Source organism: Anolis sagrei, chromosome 3, assembly GCF_037176765.1.
Source record: "Anolis sagrei isolate rAnoSag1 chromosome 3, rAnoSag1.mat, whole genome shotgun sequence".
Classification (NCBI taxonomy): Eukaryota; Metazoa; Chordata; class Lepidosauria; order Squamata; family Dactyloidae; genus Anolis; species Anolis sagrei.
The window spans coordinates 206,727,418-206,746,177 of record NC_090023.1 but is presented as its reverse complement, the minus strand read 5'-3'; the positions used below and the strand labels follow the sequence as shown (position 1 = coordinate 206,746,177).

The window sequence follows — 18,760 nt, the reverse complement described above, 5'->3', positions numbered from 1 at the left end:
TAAATCTCGGCATGGGTACAAACAAATGCTCTTCCCCCATTTTATTGGCTGCGCTTCCGTTTTTTGGGCTCTGGAGAAACAAGATATTCCGAGCCTCCCCCCCCCTTCTTTTTACAGGAAAAGGGTTTTTTTTTTAAATGGGAAACGCTTCTCGGAAGGCCCTATCCCTGCCCCACCAACTGGGAGTGTCTGTGAAGTAGGTCCCATCCAACTGACCGTTTGATACTGTTCGAAGCTAGCTTCAAACTGCGCCAGTCATACAACAAACTATGCACCAGTGGTTTGTAGGCCCACACAACCAGGATGGCTAAACTGAGGCTCCCTTCCACACAGCTGAATAATATCTGACATTATTTGAATTGAATTGGAATATATGGCAGGGCCCATCCACACAGTCCTATATCCCAGAATATCAAGGCAGAAAACCTCTCAATATCTGCTTTGAACTGGGTTATCTGAGCTCACACTTCCATATATCTGCCTTGATATTCTGGGATATAGGGCTGTGTGGAAGGGCCCATACATAACTTAGGGCCCTTCCACACAGCCATATAACCAAGAATATCCTGCAATATCTGCTTTGAACTGGGTTATCTGGGGGCCCTTCCACACATGTATATATCCCAGAATATCAAGGCAGAAACTCTTGCAATATCTGCTTTGAACTGGGTTATCTCAAGGCCCTTCCACATAGCTCTATATCCCAGAATATCAAGGCAGAAAATCCTGCAATATCTGCTTTGAACTGGGTTATCTGAGGGCCCTTCCACACAGTTCTCTATCCTAGAACATCAAGGCAGAAAATCCTGCAATATCTGCTTTGAACTGGGTTATCTAAGGGCCCTTCCACACAGCTCTACATCCCAGAATATCAAGGCAGAAAATCCTGCAATATCTGCTTTGAACTGGGTTATCTGAGGGCCCTTCCACACAGTTCTCTATCCCATAATATCAAGGCAGAAAATCTTGCAATATCTGCTTTGAACTGGGTTATCTGAGGGCCCTCCCACATAGCTCTATATCCCAGAATATCAAGGCAAAAAACCCTCACAATATCTGCTTTGAACTGGGTTATCTGAATCCGCACTCAGATTTCCTTCCTTGAGATTTCTGGGATATAAGGCGGTGTGGAAGGCCGCCCAGAATATCAAGGCAGAAAATCCCACAATATCGGAGTGTGGACTCAATAATGCATTTCCAAGCAAATATTGTGGAATTTTCTGCCTTGATATTCAGGGATATAGGCCCTAAGAGCCCTCCCACTCAGCCATATTACCCAGAATATCTAGGCAGACAATCCCACAATATCTTCTTTGAACTGGGATATCTGAGACAACACTGCCATATATTCCAGTTCAAAGGGGAGGGGCTCAGATGACCCAGGTCAAATCAGATATTGTGGGAGTTTCTGCCTTGATATTCTGGGTGATAGGGCTCTGGTTGGAGTAGTTTGCAGAAAAATCAGCCATAGCAGAGCACCTGATGAACCAACCTTGACACAGCATATTATTTGAGAACACAGAAGTGCTGGACCACTCTCACAGCCATCATGTCAGACTACACAGAGTGGCCATTGAAATCCACAAGCATGTGGACAATTTCAACAGAAAGGAAGAAACCATGAAAATGAACAAAATCTGGCTACCAGTATTAAAAAACTCAAAAATTACAGCAGCAAAACAACAGAGGGGAAACAAACAGGCACATGAAATCACTCTCAACAAAAGATTCCCCCCAGGCGCTTCCAAGCCATTGAATGCAAATCAAGGTGATCAGCTGAAACATTCACAGTTAGCCCCAGCAAACAAAAGTCCTTTGTCTCATCCTGGTCATTCCACAGATATATAAACCCATTTTTCCTAGTTCCAACAGACCTCATTACCTCTGAGGATGCTTGCCATAGATGCAGTCGAAACTTCAGGAGAAAAATTGCCTCCAGAACATGGCCATATAGCCCGGAAAAACCTACAACAACCCGTGGATTCCGGCCATGAAAGCCTTCGACAATACATAATTCCCAATGTCGGACCAGGGATTTACCTTACTCTAGAGGTGCTTGGCTGGAGGCACATTCACTTTCTAGGCCTGCATGCTACATACTCCCCTTGGAAAGAGAGTGTGTGTGTGGTGCGCAGGCCCAGATAGTGTGTGCACCTGCCAGTGCCTGCAGCCAAGCACCTCTCTAGAGTAAGAAATTCATACTTTAGAGGAGATGCTTGGCTGCAGGCACTGGCAGGTGCACACACTATCTGGGTCTGTACGCCACATGCACACTCTTTACAAGGAGAGTGAGTGTGGTGTGTAGGCCCAGAAAGCACGTGCGCCTGCAACCAAACGTCTCCTCTAGATCAAGATAAATCCCTGATCCGACATTGGCAATGATGTTTTCTACTGGAATCCTGGTCATGATAACTGCAGAATTGCTTTCTTTTGCTAATATGGCTACTTGGTCTTAGAGTTGTCTGTTTGTCAGGTTCATGATGATCCGTGATGTATCTAGTTCTGTTTTCATTGTTGCTTTTGGCATTTGTAGAATTTTTGTTTTTATCTTTTGGTGTGGAGAGTCATGTCTTTGTCCATTTTTCTTTTAGATTCTGTTCAGATTCTGTGCTTTCATGTCTGTCTATGTTTATCATGCCAGAAGCAAATTGAGGATATAGTTATAATGTATAAAAAAACACAAAAAGTTTAAAAACCACAGAGTTTTTTTATCCTTTCCCTCATAAATGTTACGTAGCAACAGTCTATCTTGTTTTTTGGATTTTGAAAAAAAAAATGGGTTTGTTTTGGAAACAACAATTAGGTACTGTTCCATTATCTGGGGAGAGGCCACTGGGGGTGCTAGAGAGAGAAGGATAATCCATTTTATGGGGTGGAGGGGTGTTTGAAGGAGTAAAATCTTTTCCACCAGTTTTCCAGTTATTCCCCCCATCTATGTGCCCATTGTGGAAACAACCCTCATATATCCCGCACCGGGATTGTGGCGCAGCTGGCTGAGTGTCAGCTGCATTAAGAATACTCTGACCAAAAGGTCATGAGTTCGAAGCCAGCCCGGGCTGGAGTGGGTGTCCAGCCATTGTGTAGCCTGTTGTTGACCTTTGCAACCCGAAAGACAGTTGCATCTGTCAAGTAGGAAAATAAGGTACTACCTTGTGTGGGAGGCTAAATTAACTAATTTATGAGGCCATAAAGAAAACTCCGGGATGTGGAATGCGGAAGAACTCCATCGGTGTCGCTGATGGACGATGAAAGCAGCAGTTCCCTTGGCGGCCAGAAAAAAGTTAAATAGTCTCTGTGTATTGTCTGTATTTGTTGTCTGTCAAACTGGCATTGAATGTTTGCCATATATATGTATACTGTAATCTGCCCTGAGTCCCCTGCGGGGTGAGAAGGGCGGAATATAAAAAGTGTAAATAAATAAATAAATAAATAATAAAATATGACATGGGAAGGGGGGAGGAGGAAGAACCAGTGATAACAGAGAAAATGGTTTTCCTCCTTCCATTCACCCCTCCCTAAAATGGTCTATCCTTTTCTCTAGCGCCCCCTAGTGGCTCTGCTGAATAATGGAAAAGTACCAGGGAGTGTTGATAAAGCTTCAGCGGAGACACCTTTTCTTCATGATAATTCCTCCAGGAGTGGATTTCCCTTCCTAGGGGTAGATTTCTCTCACTTCCTATTGTCTGTCGTTTGTAAGTTGGATGTTTGTAACTTTAGAGCCTTGATCTGATGATGTTTCTGGTGCTTTTGATCAGGTCATGGGTAATTGCATGTGTGTTACAAACAGTCTCCATATCCACAGGTTCTGTAGCCACAGATTCATCCAAGTATAGCACAAACATATTTGGTGGGGTGGGATCTGTAAAGTACTCTCTCAGGTAAAAAGGGTATTTTAAATTTATGATTATTCCACTTTTGCAGAGGTGACCTTAACAGCAAGGAAAGTAAAGGTTTGACATATTCTAGTTCCTTGTCTATATATATAAATCTGTTAGGTTGGTTCAACGGGACAGCAAAACTCCACAACCCCCCAAAGAAACTTAACCAAAATTCCCATGCCCATAACACAACCCACAAGGTACAAACATATCTACTCAAAATGAAAAACAACACAACAACACACTCACAAAACGGCAAAACAACAAAACTAAAAAAAACAACCCAATGAAACTTAACCAAAATTGCCATGCCCATAACACAACCCACAAGGTACAAACATATCTACTCAAAATGAAAAACAACACAACACACTCACAAAACGGCAAAACAACAAAACTCAAAAAACCTCCAACGAAACTTAACCAAAATTCCCATGCCCATAACACAACCCACAAGGTACAAACATATCTACTCACAATGAAAAACAACACAACAACACACTCACAATACGGCAAAACAACTGAGCATGTGCATTGGCGCCCAGCCGCAAGTTCCCTGGGCGCGCACACAGCCTTCCGGCCAACGTTCTCTCTGTGGAAGCCATGCCCACTCCAAGCACCGCCGCAACGCTTCCCGCACACACACCCCCTGCCGTACGCACACACACAACCCCACGCTCCATCACTCCCCCCGCCGCCGCACACACACACGCAACCCCACGCTCCATCACTCCCCCGCCGCACACACACACGCAACCCCACGCTCCATCACTCCCCCCGCCGCTGCACACACACACACAACCCCACGCTCCATCACTCCCCCCCCGCCGCACACACATACACAACCCCACGCTCCATCACTCCCCCCCTGCCGCACACACATACACAACCCCACGCTCCATCACTCCCCTGCCCCAATCTTACCTCCTTTTACTTCACGCCACCTCCAAACCCCACCCCGCCCCTTCCCGCCCTGTCAAAATCCAGGAACGAAGGAAAGAAGGAAGAAAGAGAAAGGGAGGTAAAGAAAAAGGGGGAAGGAAGGAAAGTTAGAGAAAGAAGGAAGAAGAAAAGGAAAGATGGAAGGAAAGAAAACAGAGACAGCAGAAGAGAAAGAAAAATGGGGAAGGAAGGAAAGAGGTAGAGAAGGAAGAAATGAGAGACAGAGGGAGGGAAAAAAGGGGGGAAGGAAGGAAGGAGAGAAGGAAAGAAAAAAGGGAATGAAGGAAGGAAAGAGGGCGTGAAGGATGGGCGAAGATGTAGAGAAAGAGGGAGGGAAGGAAAGAAGGAAAGAGAGAAGGAAGAAAAGAGACCAGAAGAGAAAGAAAAAGGGGGAAGGAAGGAAGGGGAGAAGAAAAAAGGGAATGAAGGAAGGAAAGAGGGAGTGAAGGAAGGGGGAAGATGTAGAGGAAGAGGGAGGGAAGGAAAGAAGGAAAGAGAGAAGGAAGAAAAGAGACCAGAAGAGAAAGAAAAAGGGGGAAGGAAGGAAAGAGAGAGAAGGAAGAGGAGAAGGAAAGATGGGAGGGAAGGAAGGAAGGAAGGAGGGAAAGAAGGAGAGAAAGAGGGAAGATTGGCCACAGCAACATGTGGCGGGTAAAGGTTGTTATTTCTATTATTATGCTATTATTCATATTAGACCCTGGGGGAATGGGAGAGGTGTCAGGTCCCGGAGGCAATGCATTGCATTATTGTTATTGTTATGATGGTGGTGAAATAAAAGGGAATAAAAAGTGAAAGAAGGAAGCAAACAGGGAGGGAAGAAAGGCAAAGGAAAAAAGGGGGAGGGAATGAAGGAAAGAGAGAAGGATGAAACCAAGTAGTGAAAGAAGGAAAGAAAGAAAGAGGTAGAGAAGAAAGAAAGGAGGAAAAGGGGGAAGAAATAGGTAGGTACCTCTCTTTCATAATAGTCCAGATATCTACCTCAACTTTGATAAGTTTTACTATAGGCCACAGCAACGCGTGGCAGGGCACAGCTAGTTTTAAATAAAGCTAGTGAGAATTGCAGGTATCAATTATTTATAAAATGACAAGCACCAAAGTGTTTACACTTAATCAACAGAATATGTTTTTTTTAATTCCATTACTTCCTTTATTAAAATATATATTTTATTAATACACAACACAGGAAATTGACCATAGGATAATTTGTTTATGGAGTCTTTGTTCAAAACACCTAAACTACATTAATACCTTGACTTTAATTTGTTCTGTGACTGAGCTCTTAACTCAAAACTCTATCTCAAAGCAGATTTTTCCCATTGAAATGAATTGAAATCTTACTAATCCATTCAGGCCCCCCAAACACCTCCCCCCCCCATTTTTTGTCATGTGTTTTTAAATAACAAAATATACTTAATAAAAAATGATGTATACATGCACATTCACATGGAACAATAACAAAAGAAAGATCAACTTTATAACGGTAGAAGCATAAATTTGTGGCAAGGAAGCACATTTGAGGCAACAAAATGTGTGTTAGTGTAACAGCAAGGCAAAACCAGCACATTCACATGGGACAATAAAAAAAGCTTTAAAATGGTAGAATCACAAAGTTGTGGCACAATGGTAGCAAGGAAGCACAAAATTATGGCAAGGAAGCACAAAGTGAATAGTCAGAAGCATTTTCTTCATAAACTACTGTGTTTTGTTTTGTTTTTCCTGGCACTGAACGTTTGTCAATTGTTGTTAGAAATAAAGTTTTATTATTATGATTTTACTCATTCCAGCTTCCCTGACTCTCTTGCTCTCTCTCTTCATGAAGCCAAACTTAGTAGGAATAAAAGCCACACGAAATCAAATAACCCAAAGTTCTTCAAAGCAGATGAACAAAGCAGGCAGCAGTCTCCCAGAGCACTGAGGTACAAGCCATAGAGGTTGCTCCCTTAAAGCCCAAAAGCCCTATATTCTGACTCTGGTGCTAGCTCTTAACTCTAAATGCTGCTCTTATTTCAAAGCAAAATCAGGGCTGAGCAATAGCTCTTAACTCAAAACACACTTCAGTTGGCATGCTCTTAAGTAGAAGTTCCATTGTATTTTGAAAACATTTTTGCAAACCTTATTGAAGGAAGAATTCTAATACTTCATAAATGTGTGAAAAAATGCTATTCGGGACACCATAAATTATAGTGGAAATGCTGAAACTATAAGTAGACTAATCAATATGGCTGCATTATGTAAAATGATTAATTTTTAAGATTTGGTTGTTCTTATAGTCACAGTAACCTTTTTTTAACCTTTATTTTATCTAATTTTCTTAGTTGCTAAACCACATCCTTAAAGATATCAGGAATTTATGTCAATATGGATACATGCAAGATGCCACAGAGGGTTCATTTAAGGAATCCAAATGAATCCCTGAGAATTCCACGCACGGTTCCCAATGGCAAGGGTTTTTTACTTGAAGATAAAACATCAGCATTAGTCAAGAATTTTTCAATTTGTGACCAGCTTAAATTGTTTGTTGCTGATAATAATAATAGTAACGACATTGAAAATAGCCATGATGGCTCTCAAAATGTGTCTCACAAACGAATAACTGGATCAGATCTAAATGGAGGAGAACTGAAAGGTGAGAAGATGAATCCTTTTATTGCATTTATATCCTATCTTTCTCGCCACATCGGACCCTGGCTGGCTTACTTTATAAAGTGTTTTTTTTTCTCAGAATACTTCTGACATTCTTGAATCCTGTATATTTTTAAACCTGTTTTATGCAATCTCCGTAAAGATCAGAGTATTGTAAATTTATATAACAACTAATCAGCCTACAGGTGGATATCTGCAATGTTTTCCTTTGATAAAACTTTGGAGAATTTTATTTGTGATTTTTAATTTTTTTTTTCTATCATAAGATCTTTCCCCAGTAAATCCTCAGTTATCTGCTAACCCATTTGTTGCTCAGCCAACCTATAGCATTGAAATCAAGTAATATGGAAAATAGGTTCAATTTGATTAGGAAGCCAATTCCTAAGATGTCATGGAGGTATTTTCCCCCTTTGATATCAAATCTCTACAAGTGTATAAAATAAGTACTTTATTTAACAATAATCTTGGATATATAGGCAGTCACTGTTATGAACAAGGGATAGATTCTGTATGTTTGTTTTTATGTTGGATATGTATGTAAATTAAAACAGGTGCATTTTTAGTGTAACTCTAGCCAAGGTATTTGGTTTTTTGTTTGTTCGTTTAGTTTTGGATGGCATGGGGGATGGTTAACATCCCTGGAACGTTTGTTTTGCGGATTGTTCCTCTTTCAGAAGATTTCACCTCATTATCTGTTCCTTGTGACAATTGGATTTTGAAAATTTGCAGTTGCCATGAAACAAGGATTGGTGATAAAGCTTCAGAGGAGACACCTTTTCCCATGGTAATACAGGAGTGAATTTTCCTTCCTAGGGGTAGATTTCTTCTTACTTCCTGTTGCCTCTGGGGCAGAAAGTAAGATTAAATCTTTTTAATGAGGATAGAGACAACAGTAAAAACCTCAGAGTTATTCTAACCCCACACCATACTAAACAAAACTAGAAAGAATTGGCATGGATTTCTACTCTAAATGCAATTTGGACAGATGTTTGTCTTTTAACATACTATTTATTTTTTTCCTGTGCATGTAAATACTTAAAACATTTTCAAATACTGTACGGTACAGCAGTAAACAATCTTGCTAGAGGATGATGGACTTGTTGGGAGTGGGATTGGTATTAAAAGGGTCTGAGTCTGATTCTACTGCTGCTGTCTGTTTCTTGAAGTACGTTTCAAGGGAGGTTTGCACAGAGCTTTTCTTTTTCTCATCATAAATATCCCTGTAGCACAGGGGTCCTCAAACTTTTTAAACAAAGGGCCAAGTCACAGTCCCTCAACTCTTGCAGGGCCGGATTATAATTTGAAAAAATTGAATTAATTCCTATGCACACTGCACATATCTTATTTGTAGTGCAAAGAACAATTTTAACAAATATAAATTTATCCGTATTTCAATGAGAAGTGTGGGCCTGTTTTTGGCTGATAAGATTGTTGTTGTTGTTTTTGTTGTTGTGTGCTTTCAAGTTGTTTCAAACTTAGGTTGACCCTGAGTGAGGGCCGGGCAAATGACCTTGGAGGGCCGCATTTGGCCCCCGGGCCTTAGTTTGAGGAACCCTGCTGTAGCACCTCAGTCAGGCCTTCACCAACTGTATGGTAAACTTTGGTGAACCTCTGTATGTTCCTCTCTTTGCAATTCCTGCTTCAATAAGACAAAAAGCATCAGCTAACTCTTTTGTAGAAAACTTTTTCAATTATGGGTTTCTAGGTCCTGGTTTCCCTAGATGCTATCATCTTCTGCTCTGGTTCCATATCTTCGTTAGTTAGTTATTTGCTGTGGGAGTAGAGTAACTCTATAATATCATTTTCACTGATGTCTAACTGCAGTTCATTACCAATAGCAACCACAGCTGGCCTGGTTTCGATCATTACATCATTTGCAAACCCCAGAAATTCTTGTGTGAACTGGTGGCACAGTTTCTTCCAAACTCATGTTTGTCTCTTTCACTTCATTCCAAGCATCAGCAGCATCTATAATGCCATCATTAATGTAATAATTTTTTCCAGAATTCCCATAAGATCATCTTGTCCTTTTGCGTAGCCCTGATAGCTTGTGAGAATGTCTTCCATAAATAATAGGCCTTAAAGGATGCTATAACTGCCTGATCCGGCTGAAGTACTGATGAGATGTTGAGAAATAGGAATACCACCTTTACATTAGGCTGCATGACATCTAAAGTGGTATTGTTAAGGGCCATTCTTGAACAACCGCAACTGTAACCCAAGCCTTTGAATTAGTCCTCCAAATAACAGGAAGTGATTTTATGTGGTATCCTCGGATTTAGGGAATGATGCACTAGCAAAGGCTTGAGCTTTAAATCCCCAGATTCATTGCTCCTAATAATATAGTCAGCCTGTGCTTTCATGCCTTATGCCCTGGTGCATATTTTCCTCTTTCGAAATATAGGTCCTTTCAGGAATATTTTTCTTCAAACAAGTCAGTTTCATCTACATTAAATATTTGGTTTAGCAAATAGCCTCTATCATTAATCACATCTTTCAGTATCTTGGGAAGTCACTTGCAGCACTTCATTCACACTCTCTGCTTCAAGTTGAATTTTAATATGCTAATTTGTTATTTAAAGTGATTGAACCAAGCCCTACTTGCAACAAATTCTTCATTGCAATAGCATTCACTAGTTCTATTATGCTACTTTTATCTTTTAAAATTGTTATGATTGTTGACCAACTGTTACCTAATTCTCTGCCAATGGATGATGGAGTTTCACATCTCTGGTCTCCCTAATATTTCTACTTTATTTTCCATGATGGTTTTTCTTTTTTGTTGCTGTTGTAGTACAACCAGCACTTTCATCAGATGTGTGTTTCGGAGGCATTGTTGCAGGATAAAGACAGTAAGTGCAGTAGTGTTCCAACAACTGGAATGCTGTGCAGTACACTTTGGCTGCAGCCTGAAGCCTCTTGCTGTATAGTACTATAATAGCCTCTGTTCGTAAATGCAAGTCATATATTAAGTTGAATGTTCATAACTCAGAAACTGCCTGCAATTAGCTTTTGGAATGTCGTTACATAAAAGAAGCTTTCAGGTTTTGCCATGATAGTCAGACTTGGCCACACTCTGGTTACATCCCGAATAGACTACTGCACCACACTCTACATGGGATTGCCCTTGAAGACTGTTCAGAAGCTTCAAGCAGTGCAGTGGGTGGCACCAGATTTCTCATCGGAGCAGGGTACAGGGAACACACAACCTCTCCTGTTATGCCAGTTCTACTGGCTGCCAAACACAGTTCAAAGTGTTGGCTTTAGCCTATAAAGCCCTAAATGGTTCCAGCCCAGCTTACCTGTCCAAATGTATCTCCCTCTATGAACCATCTTGGAGATTAAGATAGTCTAGAGAGGACCTGCTCTCGGTCCCACATTCTTCGCAGGTGCAATTGGTGGGGATGAGAGACAGGGCCTTCTCAGTGGTGGCCCCTCTGCTATGAAACTCCCTCCCCAATGAGATCAGATCAGCCCCTCCTCTCTTAACCTTCAGAGGGGAAAAAAACTTAAGACGTGACTTTGGTAGCAAGCTTTCAACAGATAATTGGCGCAATGCAATAAGTGACCACGAATTAATGTGATTGATGAATGGAACGGCCCTGGATTATGTTTTGAATGGTGTGATTTTAATTGCCATTTTAATAATTCATGTCTTAATTGTTTGGTTTTAATTATAATTGTTTATTTTATGTGTGTATGGCATCAAATTGCTGCCTGATGTAAGGCCGCCTTGGGTATCCCTCCGGGGTGAGAAAGACGGGATATAAATATGGCTAATTAAATAAATTGAAATACTCAGTAAAATTCTACCAATTTTAATGGCAGTATAATCTAATGCAGTATAACCTTTGTTTGCTTGGAAGTACAGTAATGCCAGCTGAGGTTAGTAGAATTAGTTCTCACCAATCAAAGTTCACAGCTAATTGAATTAGTTGTTAGAAATTTGTCTTCTTTTTTAAGAATGAAGATCATATCTTAAAAATCTCTCTTGTATTTTAGGGGATTTGGCAACCATTAATAATTCCAGTAATTTGTTGGTGCCTTCTTTAAAGGAGATACACTCTGTGAGTATTGTAAGTTTCAATATTTCCCTCTTGTTACTTTACCATCTGAACTGCAACATTAATAAAATAGAGATAGAAAATACCACAAAAGACATCCAGTTGAACCACATGCTATGAAGGAATGTACAATGAAATCATTCCTGACAGATTGCGGTCCTGCCTCTATTTAACAATCCCCAAAGAAGGAGACTTGACCACACTCCAAGGCAACATATTCCATCATTGAACTGCTCTTTACCATTGTTCCATGTCCTAGCCTCCGGGGCATTAGAAAAAAAAAATCTCTATCCTAAATATGTTATCTTTTCAATTATATTGAAATTATATGGCTGTAATTTTACCTCATCATTTTATATTCTCTAGATTAAAAATACCTAGCTCCTTATAGGACGTTGTTTCTAGACCTTTTACCATTTTGTTCACCTTCTAAACCTGTTCCAACTGTCAATACCCTTCTAAAACTGCCGTGCCCATAATTGGACACAGTATTCCAGGTGAGGTCAGATGAAAGCAGAATGGAGCAGGATTATGACTTTCCTTGATCTAGATACTATATTTCTGTTGTCTTCTCCACATTTTACTAACTTTTTGCAAAGTTATTCTTAATGAATATTAATGAATATATCGCATCAACCGCATTTCTTTCATATACCAAGTTTGTAACTGTTAAAAAAGAGAGATAAGATTAGTTTGGCATGATTTGGTTTTGGCTGGGTGGTAATAGTTTGGGTCTTCTTTTTTCCGTTTCTGAGATTACTTCTACCAGTTCGTTTATACTTTGGATGTATAGTAATTCATTGGATTCTGGAGACTTGCATTCATTTAGGGTATCTGGATATTCCCATGCAACCTCTTTGTGTATTCTGTGCTGCATTTCCCTTATTCCAGGGATGGGAAACGTCTGGCTCAAGGGCTGTATGTGACCTGTGAGATCATTTGGTCTGGTCCTTGGTCTCCCATCCAAATACTAACCTCTTCTGTGGACTGGGTGCTGCTAACTATTCAGACCCATGAATGATTTATAGATGTCTAAATGGCTTTAGGTAGAAAAAGGACTCCACCCCCGCCTTACTTCCTTAATCTACTATTATATTTAACATCTGATGATTTACTGCCCTCAAGAATAGAATCATAGAGTTAGAAGAGCCATCCACTCCAACCCCCTGCTAAGAAGCAGGAAAATTGCATTCAAAGCACCACCGACAGATGGCCATCCAACCTCTGTTTTAAAAAGCCTCCAAAGAAGGAGCCTCCACCACACTCCGGGACAGAGAGTTCCACTGCCGAACAGCTCTCACAGTCAGGAAGTTCTTCCTCATGTTCAGATGGAATCTCCTTTCTTGTAGTTTGAAGCCATTGTTCCGCGTCCTAGTCTCCAGGGCAGCAGAAAACAAGCTTGCTCCTGTCTTCATCCTTTGCATAACTCAATTTAAAGCCTTGAAGATCAGATTTGTGAAACTTAGCAAAAACATTCCTGTCTGCTGCTAAGAAGTCATTTTCCAGAAGTCTATCTTCATGAAACTACAGTCCAAGGTCCTAGAAATTATAATAATTATACATTTCTTACCCACCTCTCTTGGCTCAAGAGAGGTTACAACACTCAATCAAAACATATAATCATTTAAAAACACTCTAGAATACACATATTAAAACATATTTCTATAAAATATGTATCAAAATACTTAAAAGTTAAACATAGAATGGAATAATAATAATAATACTATAGAAGCCAAATCATTCTCAGCAGCACCATCTACATAGCCACTTCTCCACCTCCACTGTTTTCTCCCTTCTTGGCCTGTGTCCTTCAACTGGGAACACAGATAAAATGACAACCTGTACTTCAGCTTCTTGGTCAGAACTGTCATCCTTTGTGATAGCCAAAGGCTGTGCATTGCAGTGTCCACGTGAAACCAAGATAAGAGTGGTCATACTGGAATTGATGGGTCTTGTCAGCCTCTCATATTACATCATCGGTTCTTGCCCCAGGAAGACAGTATACCTCTCTAAATATCCTGTCACGTCTGCAAATGACTGTTTATGTTCACCTCAGCAGAGAGTCCCCTATCACCACCACACATCTCTGAAAATTAGCAGAGGTCATTTTGTGTGCTGAATATACACATTGTCTGAGAATTGACAGTGAGTCTCTTGATGATCTCTGATAATGAAGAGGTTAAAGTTGGTTCTTTAGTTCTAAATGCACAGAATGATCTGTGGTCCTTCTATTTCTCTATGTTACATCTCTCAAAATCACAGCTTTCTAAACTTGTCACAACACATTACTGAGACAACTTGCAGGATGTTGGTGTTGTGCAAACTAAATGAGAAACCTCAGATTCTGTGTCAAATAAGCAATGAATCATATATATTTAAAAATACATATGAAAAGTTTTCATGGGGTGTGTTGTGTTCCCACATACAGGCAGTCCCAAAGTTACAAACAATATGGAAGGCCAACTATATAACATATTAACATGTTCATACTACTGATATCTCAGGACCTCAATTACCCTTAAAAATGAGATTTCCCTCTATTTTATGGGGACAGTATTACTGCACCAAGACTGAGGTACATTCAGCAAGGCTCAACAGTAAAGTTGGTCCACAGTGTCCACTGGGTTTTGGTTCCAGGACCCTCTCTCACACATACACGCACCCCAGTGATATCAAAATCAGTGGATGCTCAGTCCCATTATACATAATGGCATTTGTGAGGACCGGGACATCCGTAGGGATACCAAGGTGCTTGTTTATAAAGCTATTGTCCTCCCAACCCTGCTATATTCCTGCAAGACATGGACTGTCTACAGACATCACATGCAACTCCTGGAACGATTCCATCAGAGCTGCCTCCGGAAAATCCTGCAAATCTCTTGGGTAGACAAGCAGACAAATGTCAGTGTGCTGGAAAAAGCAAAGACCACCAGCATGGGAAGCGATGGTCCTTCGCCATCAACTCCGCTGGACCGGCCACATAGTCCGGATGCCTGACCACCGTCTCCCTAAGCAGTTACTCCGAACTCAAGAATGGAAAACGGAATGTAGGTGGGCAGGAAAAGAGATTTAAAGACGGGCTCAAAGCCAACCTGAAAAACTGGCATAGATACTGAGAACTGGGAAGCTCTGGCCCTTGAGTGCTCCAGCTGGAGATCAACTGTGACCAGCAGTGCTGTAGAATTTGAAGAGGCACGAATGGAGGGCGAAAGAGAGAAACGTGCCAAGAGGAAGGCGCGTCAAGCCTACCCCAACCGGGACTGCCTTCCACCTGGAAACCAATGCCCTCACTGGGAGAAGATGCAGATCAAGAATAGGGCTCCACGGTCACCTACAGACCCACCGCCAGTACACTGATCCTGGAAGACTATCCTACTCGGCCAACGAGGGATCGCCGAAGTAATGGCATTTGTATAAAATTTAAACAACTCTGGCAATGGTGGGCCTCTTCCTTTTTTTCATTCATTTCCTTCATAAACCTTCTCCCTCTTTCTTTTCCTTCTCTCTTTCCTTCTTCCCTTGCTTTTCCTCACAAACCTTCCCTTTTCTTTCTTTCTCTACTTTCTTCCTGCTTTTCTTTCCCTTCCTGAACAATCTTATTGATGTGGCTGAATAGCAACATGTAGTTTTAAGACAAATACATGTACATTATTCTGAATATTTCTTACAGATATCTAGTTCAACGATGATACCATCAAAGCAAAACACAGTAAAGAGAATCCCTGACAATGCCTTATCTGGAAACCGTGATCTGAAGGTTGATCCCTTATTTGAGCCCAAGTGCCATTTTTGTGGACTATTTGGTAAGCTTTTTTTATTTTATCTGTAATAATAATAACAACAACAAAAAACAACTTTATTTATATTTTGCCCTTTCTCCCCATTACATTCCAAAACTCACCTGGATACTTGAAACCATAACAGCAATAGCAAAACCATAATATTTTGAGTATAGTTAAGATGAAAACCTACCATAGAATCCTATGGGAGGACCTAAAGGGGGCCACATAACTCTTCTGGGTGGGTATTTTCTGGGGGCAGGTAAGTGAAACTGGGATATTGAATGTGAATGAAAGGCCGTGCTGTATAGCTATATGAAGTGCTATATGTCATGCAGAATATTTTTGCTGTTGGCTGTTCAAATGGAGCAAACCAGTATTTATGCAAAATATATTTGACAAACATTTGAGTAATGAAATAGCTTTTTAATCTGACAAAATTGATCAAAATTTCAAGTGCCCTGAGTGGTTCAGGAGCTGCAGTAAAATAATTTGGGGTAGCCAAATGAGAACCTCATTTTCCTTATCATTGCTGTAGATTAACACTACTTTCCCAATTTGCTTAACCTCTTAGGGTCCTTGCGATGTACACAATGTAAACAGATATATTACTGTTCGGTGGCTTGCCAGAAGAAAGACTGGCAAAAACATAGTGTGGTGTGTAAGCCAGTTCAATTGAAGTAAGTTCATAGATTGAAATACTATTTATTTAAGTAGGATTTCTCAACTAAATTGAATTATATTAGCTTTGCTTTCATTGTTGGAATTATAGGAAGTCCCTGAGTTTCAAACATCCAACTTACATCTGACTCTTAGTTACAAAAATTGGAGGTGACTGTGCTAGGTGGGCCCAGACGTGCCAGCCAGCAGCATTTGTTGGACCTTTTGCACTATTTGAAAATGTTGAAGCATTTACACGCATAGCTAAAAAATCAGTAATATGTTAAGACATCAGTCCAAGTTGTCCTGCCTTCTTTTAGTTCCTGGGGGTTTATATGGGAAACACTTTAGTATGGAGTGTGGGACGTAGGTAGGACTGCTGACAAAACACTAATGTAAAGCTTTAGAAGCTTCTGAATGGATTATACTCCACTGTGTAGGTGCAGTATAACTCATTTATATGAGTTCACAGATGATTACTTAAGGAACTATTACAGTTAAGCGTGTTGTCCTTCACCCAACCACTATTAAAAATAAGTAAGTCAAATAGTTGTTTTTTAAAAAAATTATAATGCAGTATTTTTTAAAAAAATACAAAAAGCAGTGCAGAATGTTTCCTCCCTTCCCCCACATGACTGTTGGCACAGCGACAGAGCCACGATGGAAGCCGATCTGTATTACTTTAACGAGTCACCATGAGCTTATTAACTAGCACTAACTTAAGCATTTTCAAACTGTGTAAGTGCATATACACTGTGTTTTAATGGATTTTAACTGAATTTATTAAATATTACTTATATTTAATTCTGTTTTAATGTTTGCATATTTGTATATTTTAAATTGAATGCTTATGGGTTATAGGTTTTTTGGGCTTATGTGGCCATGTTCTAGAAGCATTCTCTCCTGACATTTTGCCTGCATCTAGGGTAAACGAAAAAGGTATCCTTGCGGAAGAACAAGAAGGGTTTAGACAAAACAGATCTACCATTGATAACTGTTTTATCCTGAATCATTTGATTGCCAAATACGCCTGTAAGGGAAGACACTTGTATGCTGCCTTTATTGACTTCTCTGCAGCATTTGATACTGTTAACAGAGAAGCATTATGGAATAATTTGTGCAATCTCAAAATTGAACCTAGGCTGCTGCTACTGATAAAAGCCTTATACACAAACATCTGCTTGAGAGTAAGGTTTGGGGTAAATGGAGCTATGACAAGCAGGATCAACACATACAAAGGAGTAAGACAAGGGTGTATTTTAGCACCAATATTATTTAATCTTTATATCAATGACTTAACTGGAGTAATGAAAGACCCTGTAACTCATATGCCTAAAGCCTGCATCTATGGCAAGCATCCTCAGAGGTTGTGAGGTCTGGTGAAACGTGGACAAGTGGGTGTATATATATCTAGGAAAATTGGGTTTATATATAACAGATATATAAACCCAATTTTCCTAGTTCCAACAGACCTCACAACCTCTGAGGATGCTTGCCATAGATGCAAGTGAAACATCAGGGTAGAATGCTTCTAGAACATGGCCATATAGCCCAAAAAAACCTACAACAACCCAGTGATTCCATCCATGAAAGCCTTTGACAATATATTGTATACTTATGCTTTTATGTTAATCTGCTTTGATTCTCCTTTGGGAGATATAAAGTGGGGTATTATTATTATTATTATTGTTATTATTATTATTAATAATAATAATAATAATTTAAGTCCGTTGTCACTGAATATCCATTCATATATTGCTAGAACAATTATGCTAATTAATAAAATGCTTTTTAGTACAGATAAAGCTGAAGATAAACCAAAATCATCAAATGAAATAAAAAACAAGGTAGGACTTGAGTAATTTTTGTTTTGTTTTTTGTTTGAGTGATAGGGAAAGCCTTATGTGTTATGTATAGTTAACGGTACAGTTAAATATTTGTATTCCTGAGAGCATGTATAGGAATCTGAATGTTTTTTGCTGGCATTATGAAAACAGGTTATTAAAGGATCTTACTCTATCCCGCTATTCGGATAAACCAGGTAGCATACACAAAAGTGAGCTACTCTTGAAATGCAAAAACATCTCACCTTTGTCACATGAATGGTTTACTGTGAACTTCTTGTGAAAGTATGTCAGTATTTGGCAAGCTAGATGTTCAGTCTCATGAAAACAGCAGAAATAATATTTTATAGGCAGGGAGAAACATCCCTGAATAATGTAGAATTTACTTTAGGAACATAAAGTATATGAGACAGGCAAAGCGTCATCTTTGAAATATTAAATGTATGGTTTATTTTTAAAAACAACAAATTATGTTTTTAAATTTTTGCTTTGATACAAATTGAGATGTGAGCCAACATGGTATAGTGGTTGGACGGCTCTGGAGACTAGGTTCAAATCCCCATTCAGCCATGAAAATCCACTGGGTGGCCTTGGGCAAGCCTCAAAGGAAGGTAAAGATTTTTTTAAAAAAAACTCCTTTAAACAAATCTTGCCTAGAAACCTCCATGAGGGGGACCTTAGAATCACCACAAGTCATAAAAAAACAACTTGAAAGCACACAAACAAATTGAGGTAAAGACCTCCAATTCAGAGGAGTGCCTTAATTCTAAGGAATCTTTTGGATTCGCTACTTTTAAAATATGTGAATCATCATTATTAAAAGAAAGACAATTACCCGTATATTCCGGCATATAAGATGACTGGGCGTATAAGACGACTCAACTTTTCCAGTTAAAATATAGAGTTTGGGATATTCTCGTCGTATAAGACTACCCCTCTTCCAACGCACA

The 18,760-nt window shown here is 39.9% G+C and overlaps 1 protein-coding gene across 1 annotated transcript in view; it reads left to right on the top strand.

The window, feature by feature from the left end:
- Window positions 1-18,760, top strand: part of TDRD1 (tudor domain containing 1) — a 53,999-nt gene that overhangs the window by 369 nt on the left and 34,870 nt on the right. Inside the window, exons 2-6 of the mRNA XM_067465816.1 lie at window positions 7,136-7,446; window positions 11,466-11,539; window positions 15,198-15,330; window positions 15,881-15,986; window positions 17,762-17,813. Of these exons, the coding sequence (XP_067321917.1) occupies window positions 7,179-7,446; window positions 11,466-11,539; window positions 15,198-15,330; window positions 15,881-15,986; window positions 17,762-17,813 (633 nt within the window). The 5' untranslated portion in view covers window positions 7,136-7,178. The remainder of the gene's footprint in view (window positions 1-7,135; window positions 7,447-11,465; window positions 11,540-15,197; window positions 15,331-15,880; window positions 15,987-17,761; window positions 17,814-18,760) is intronic.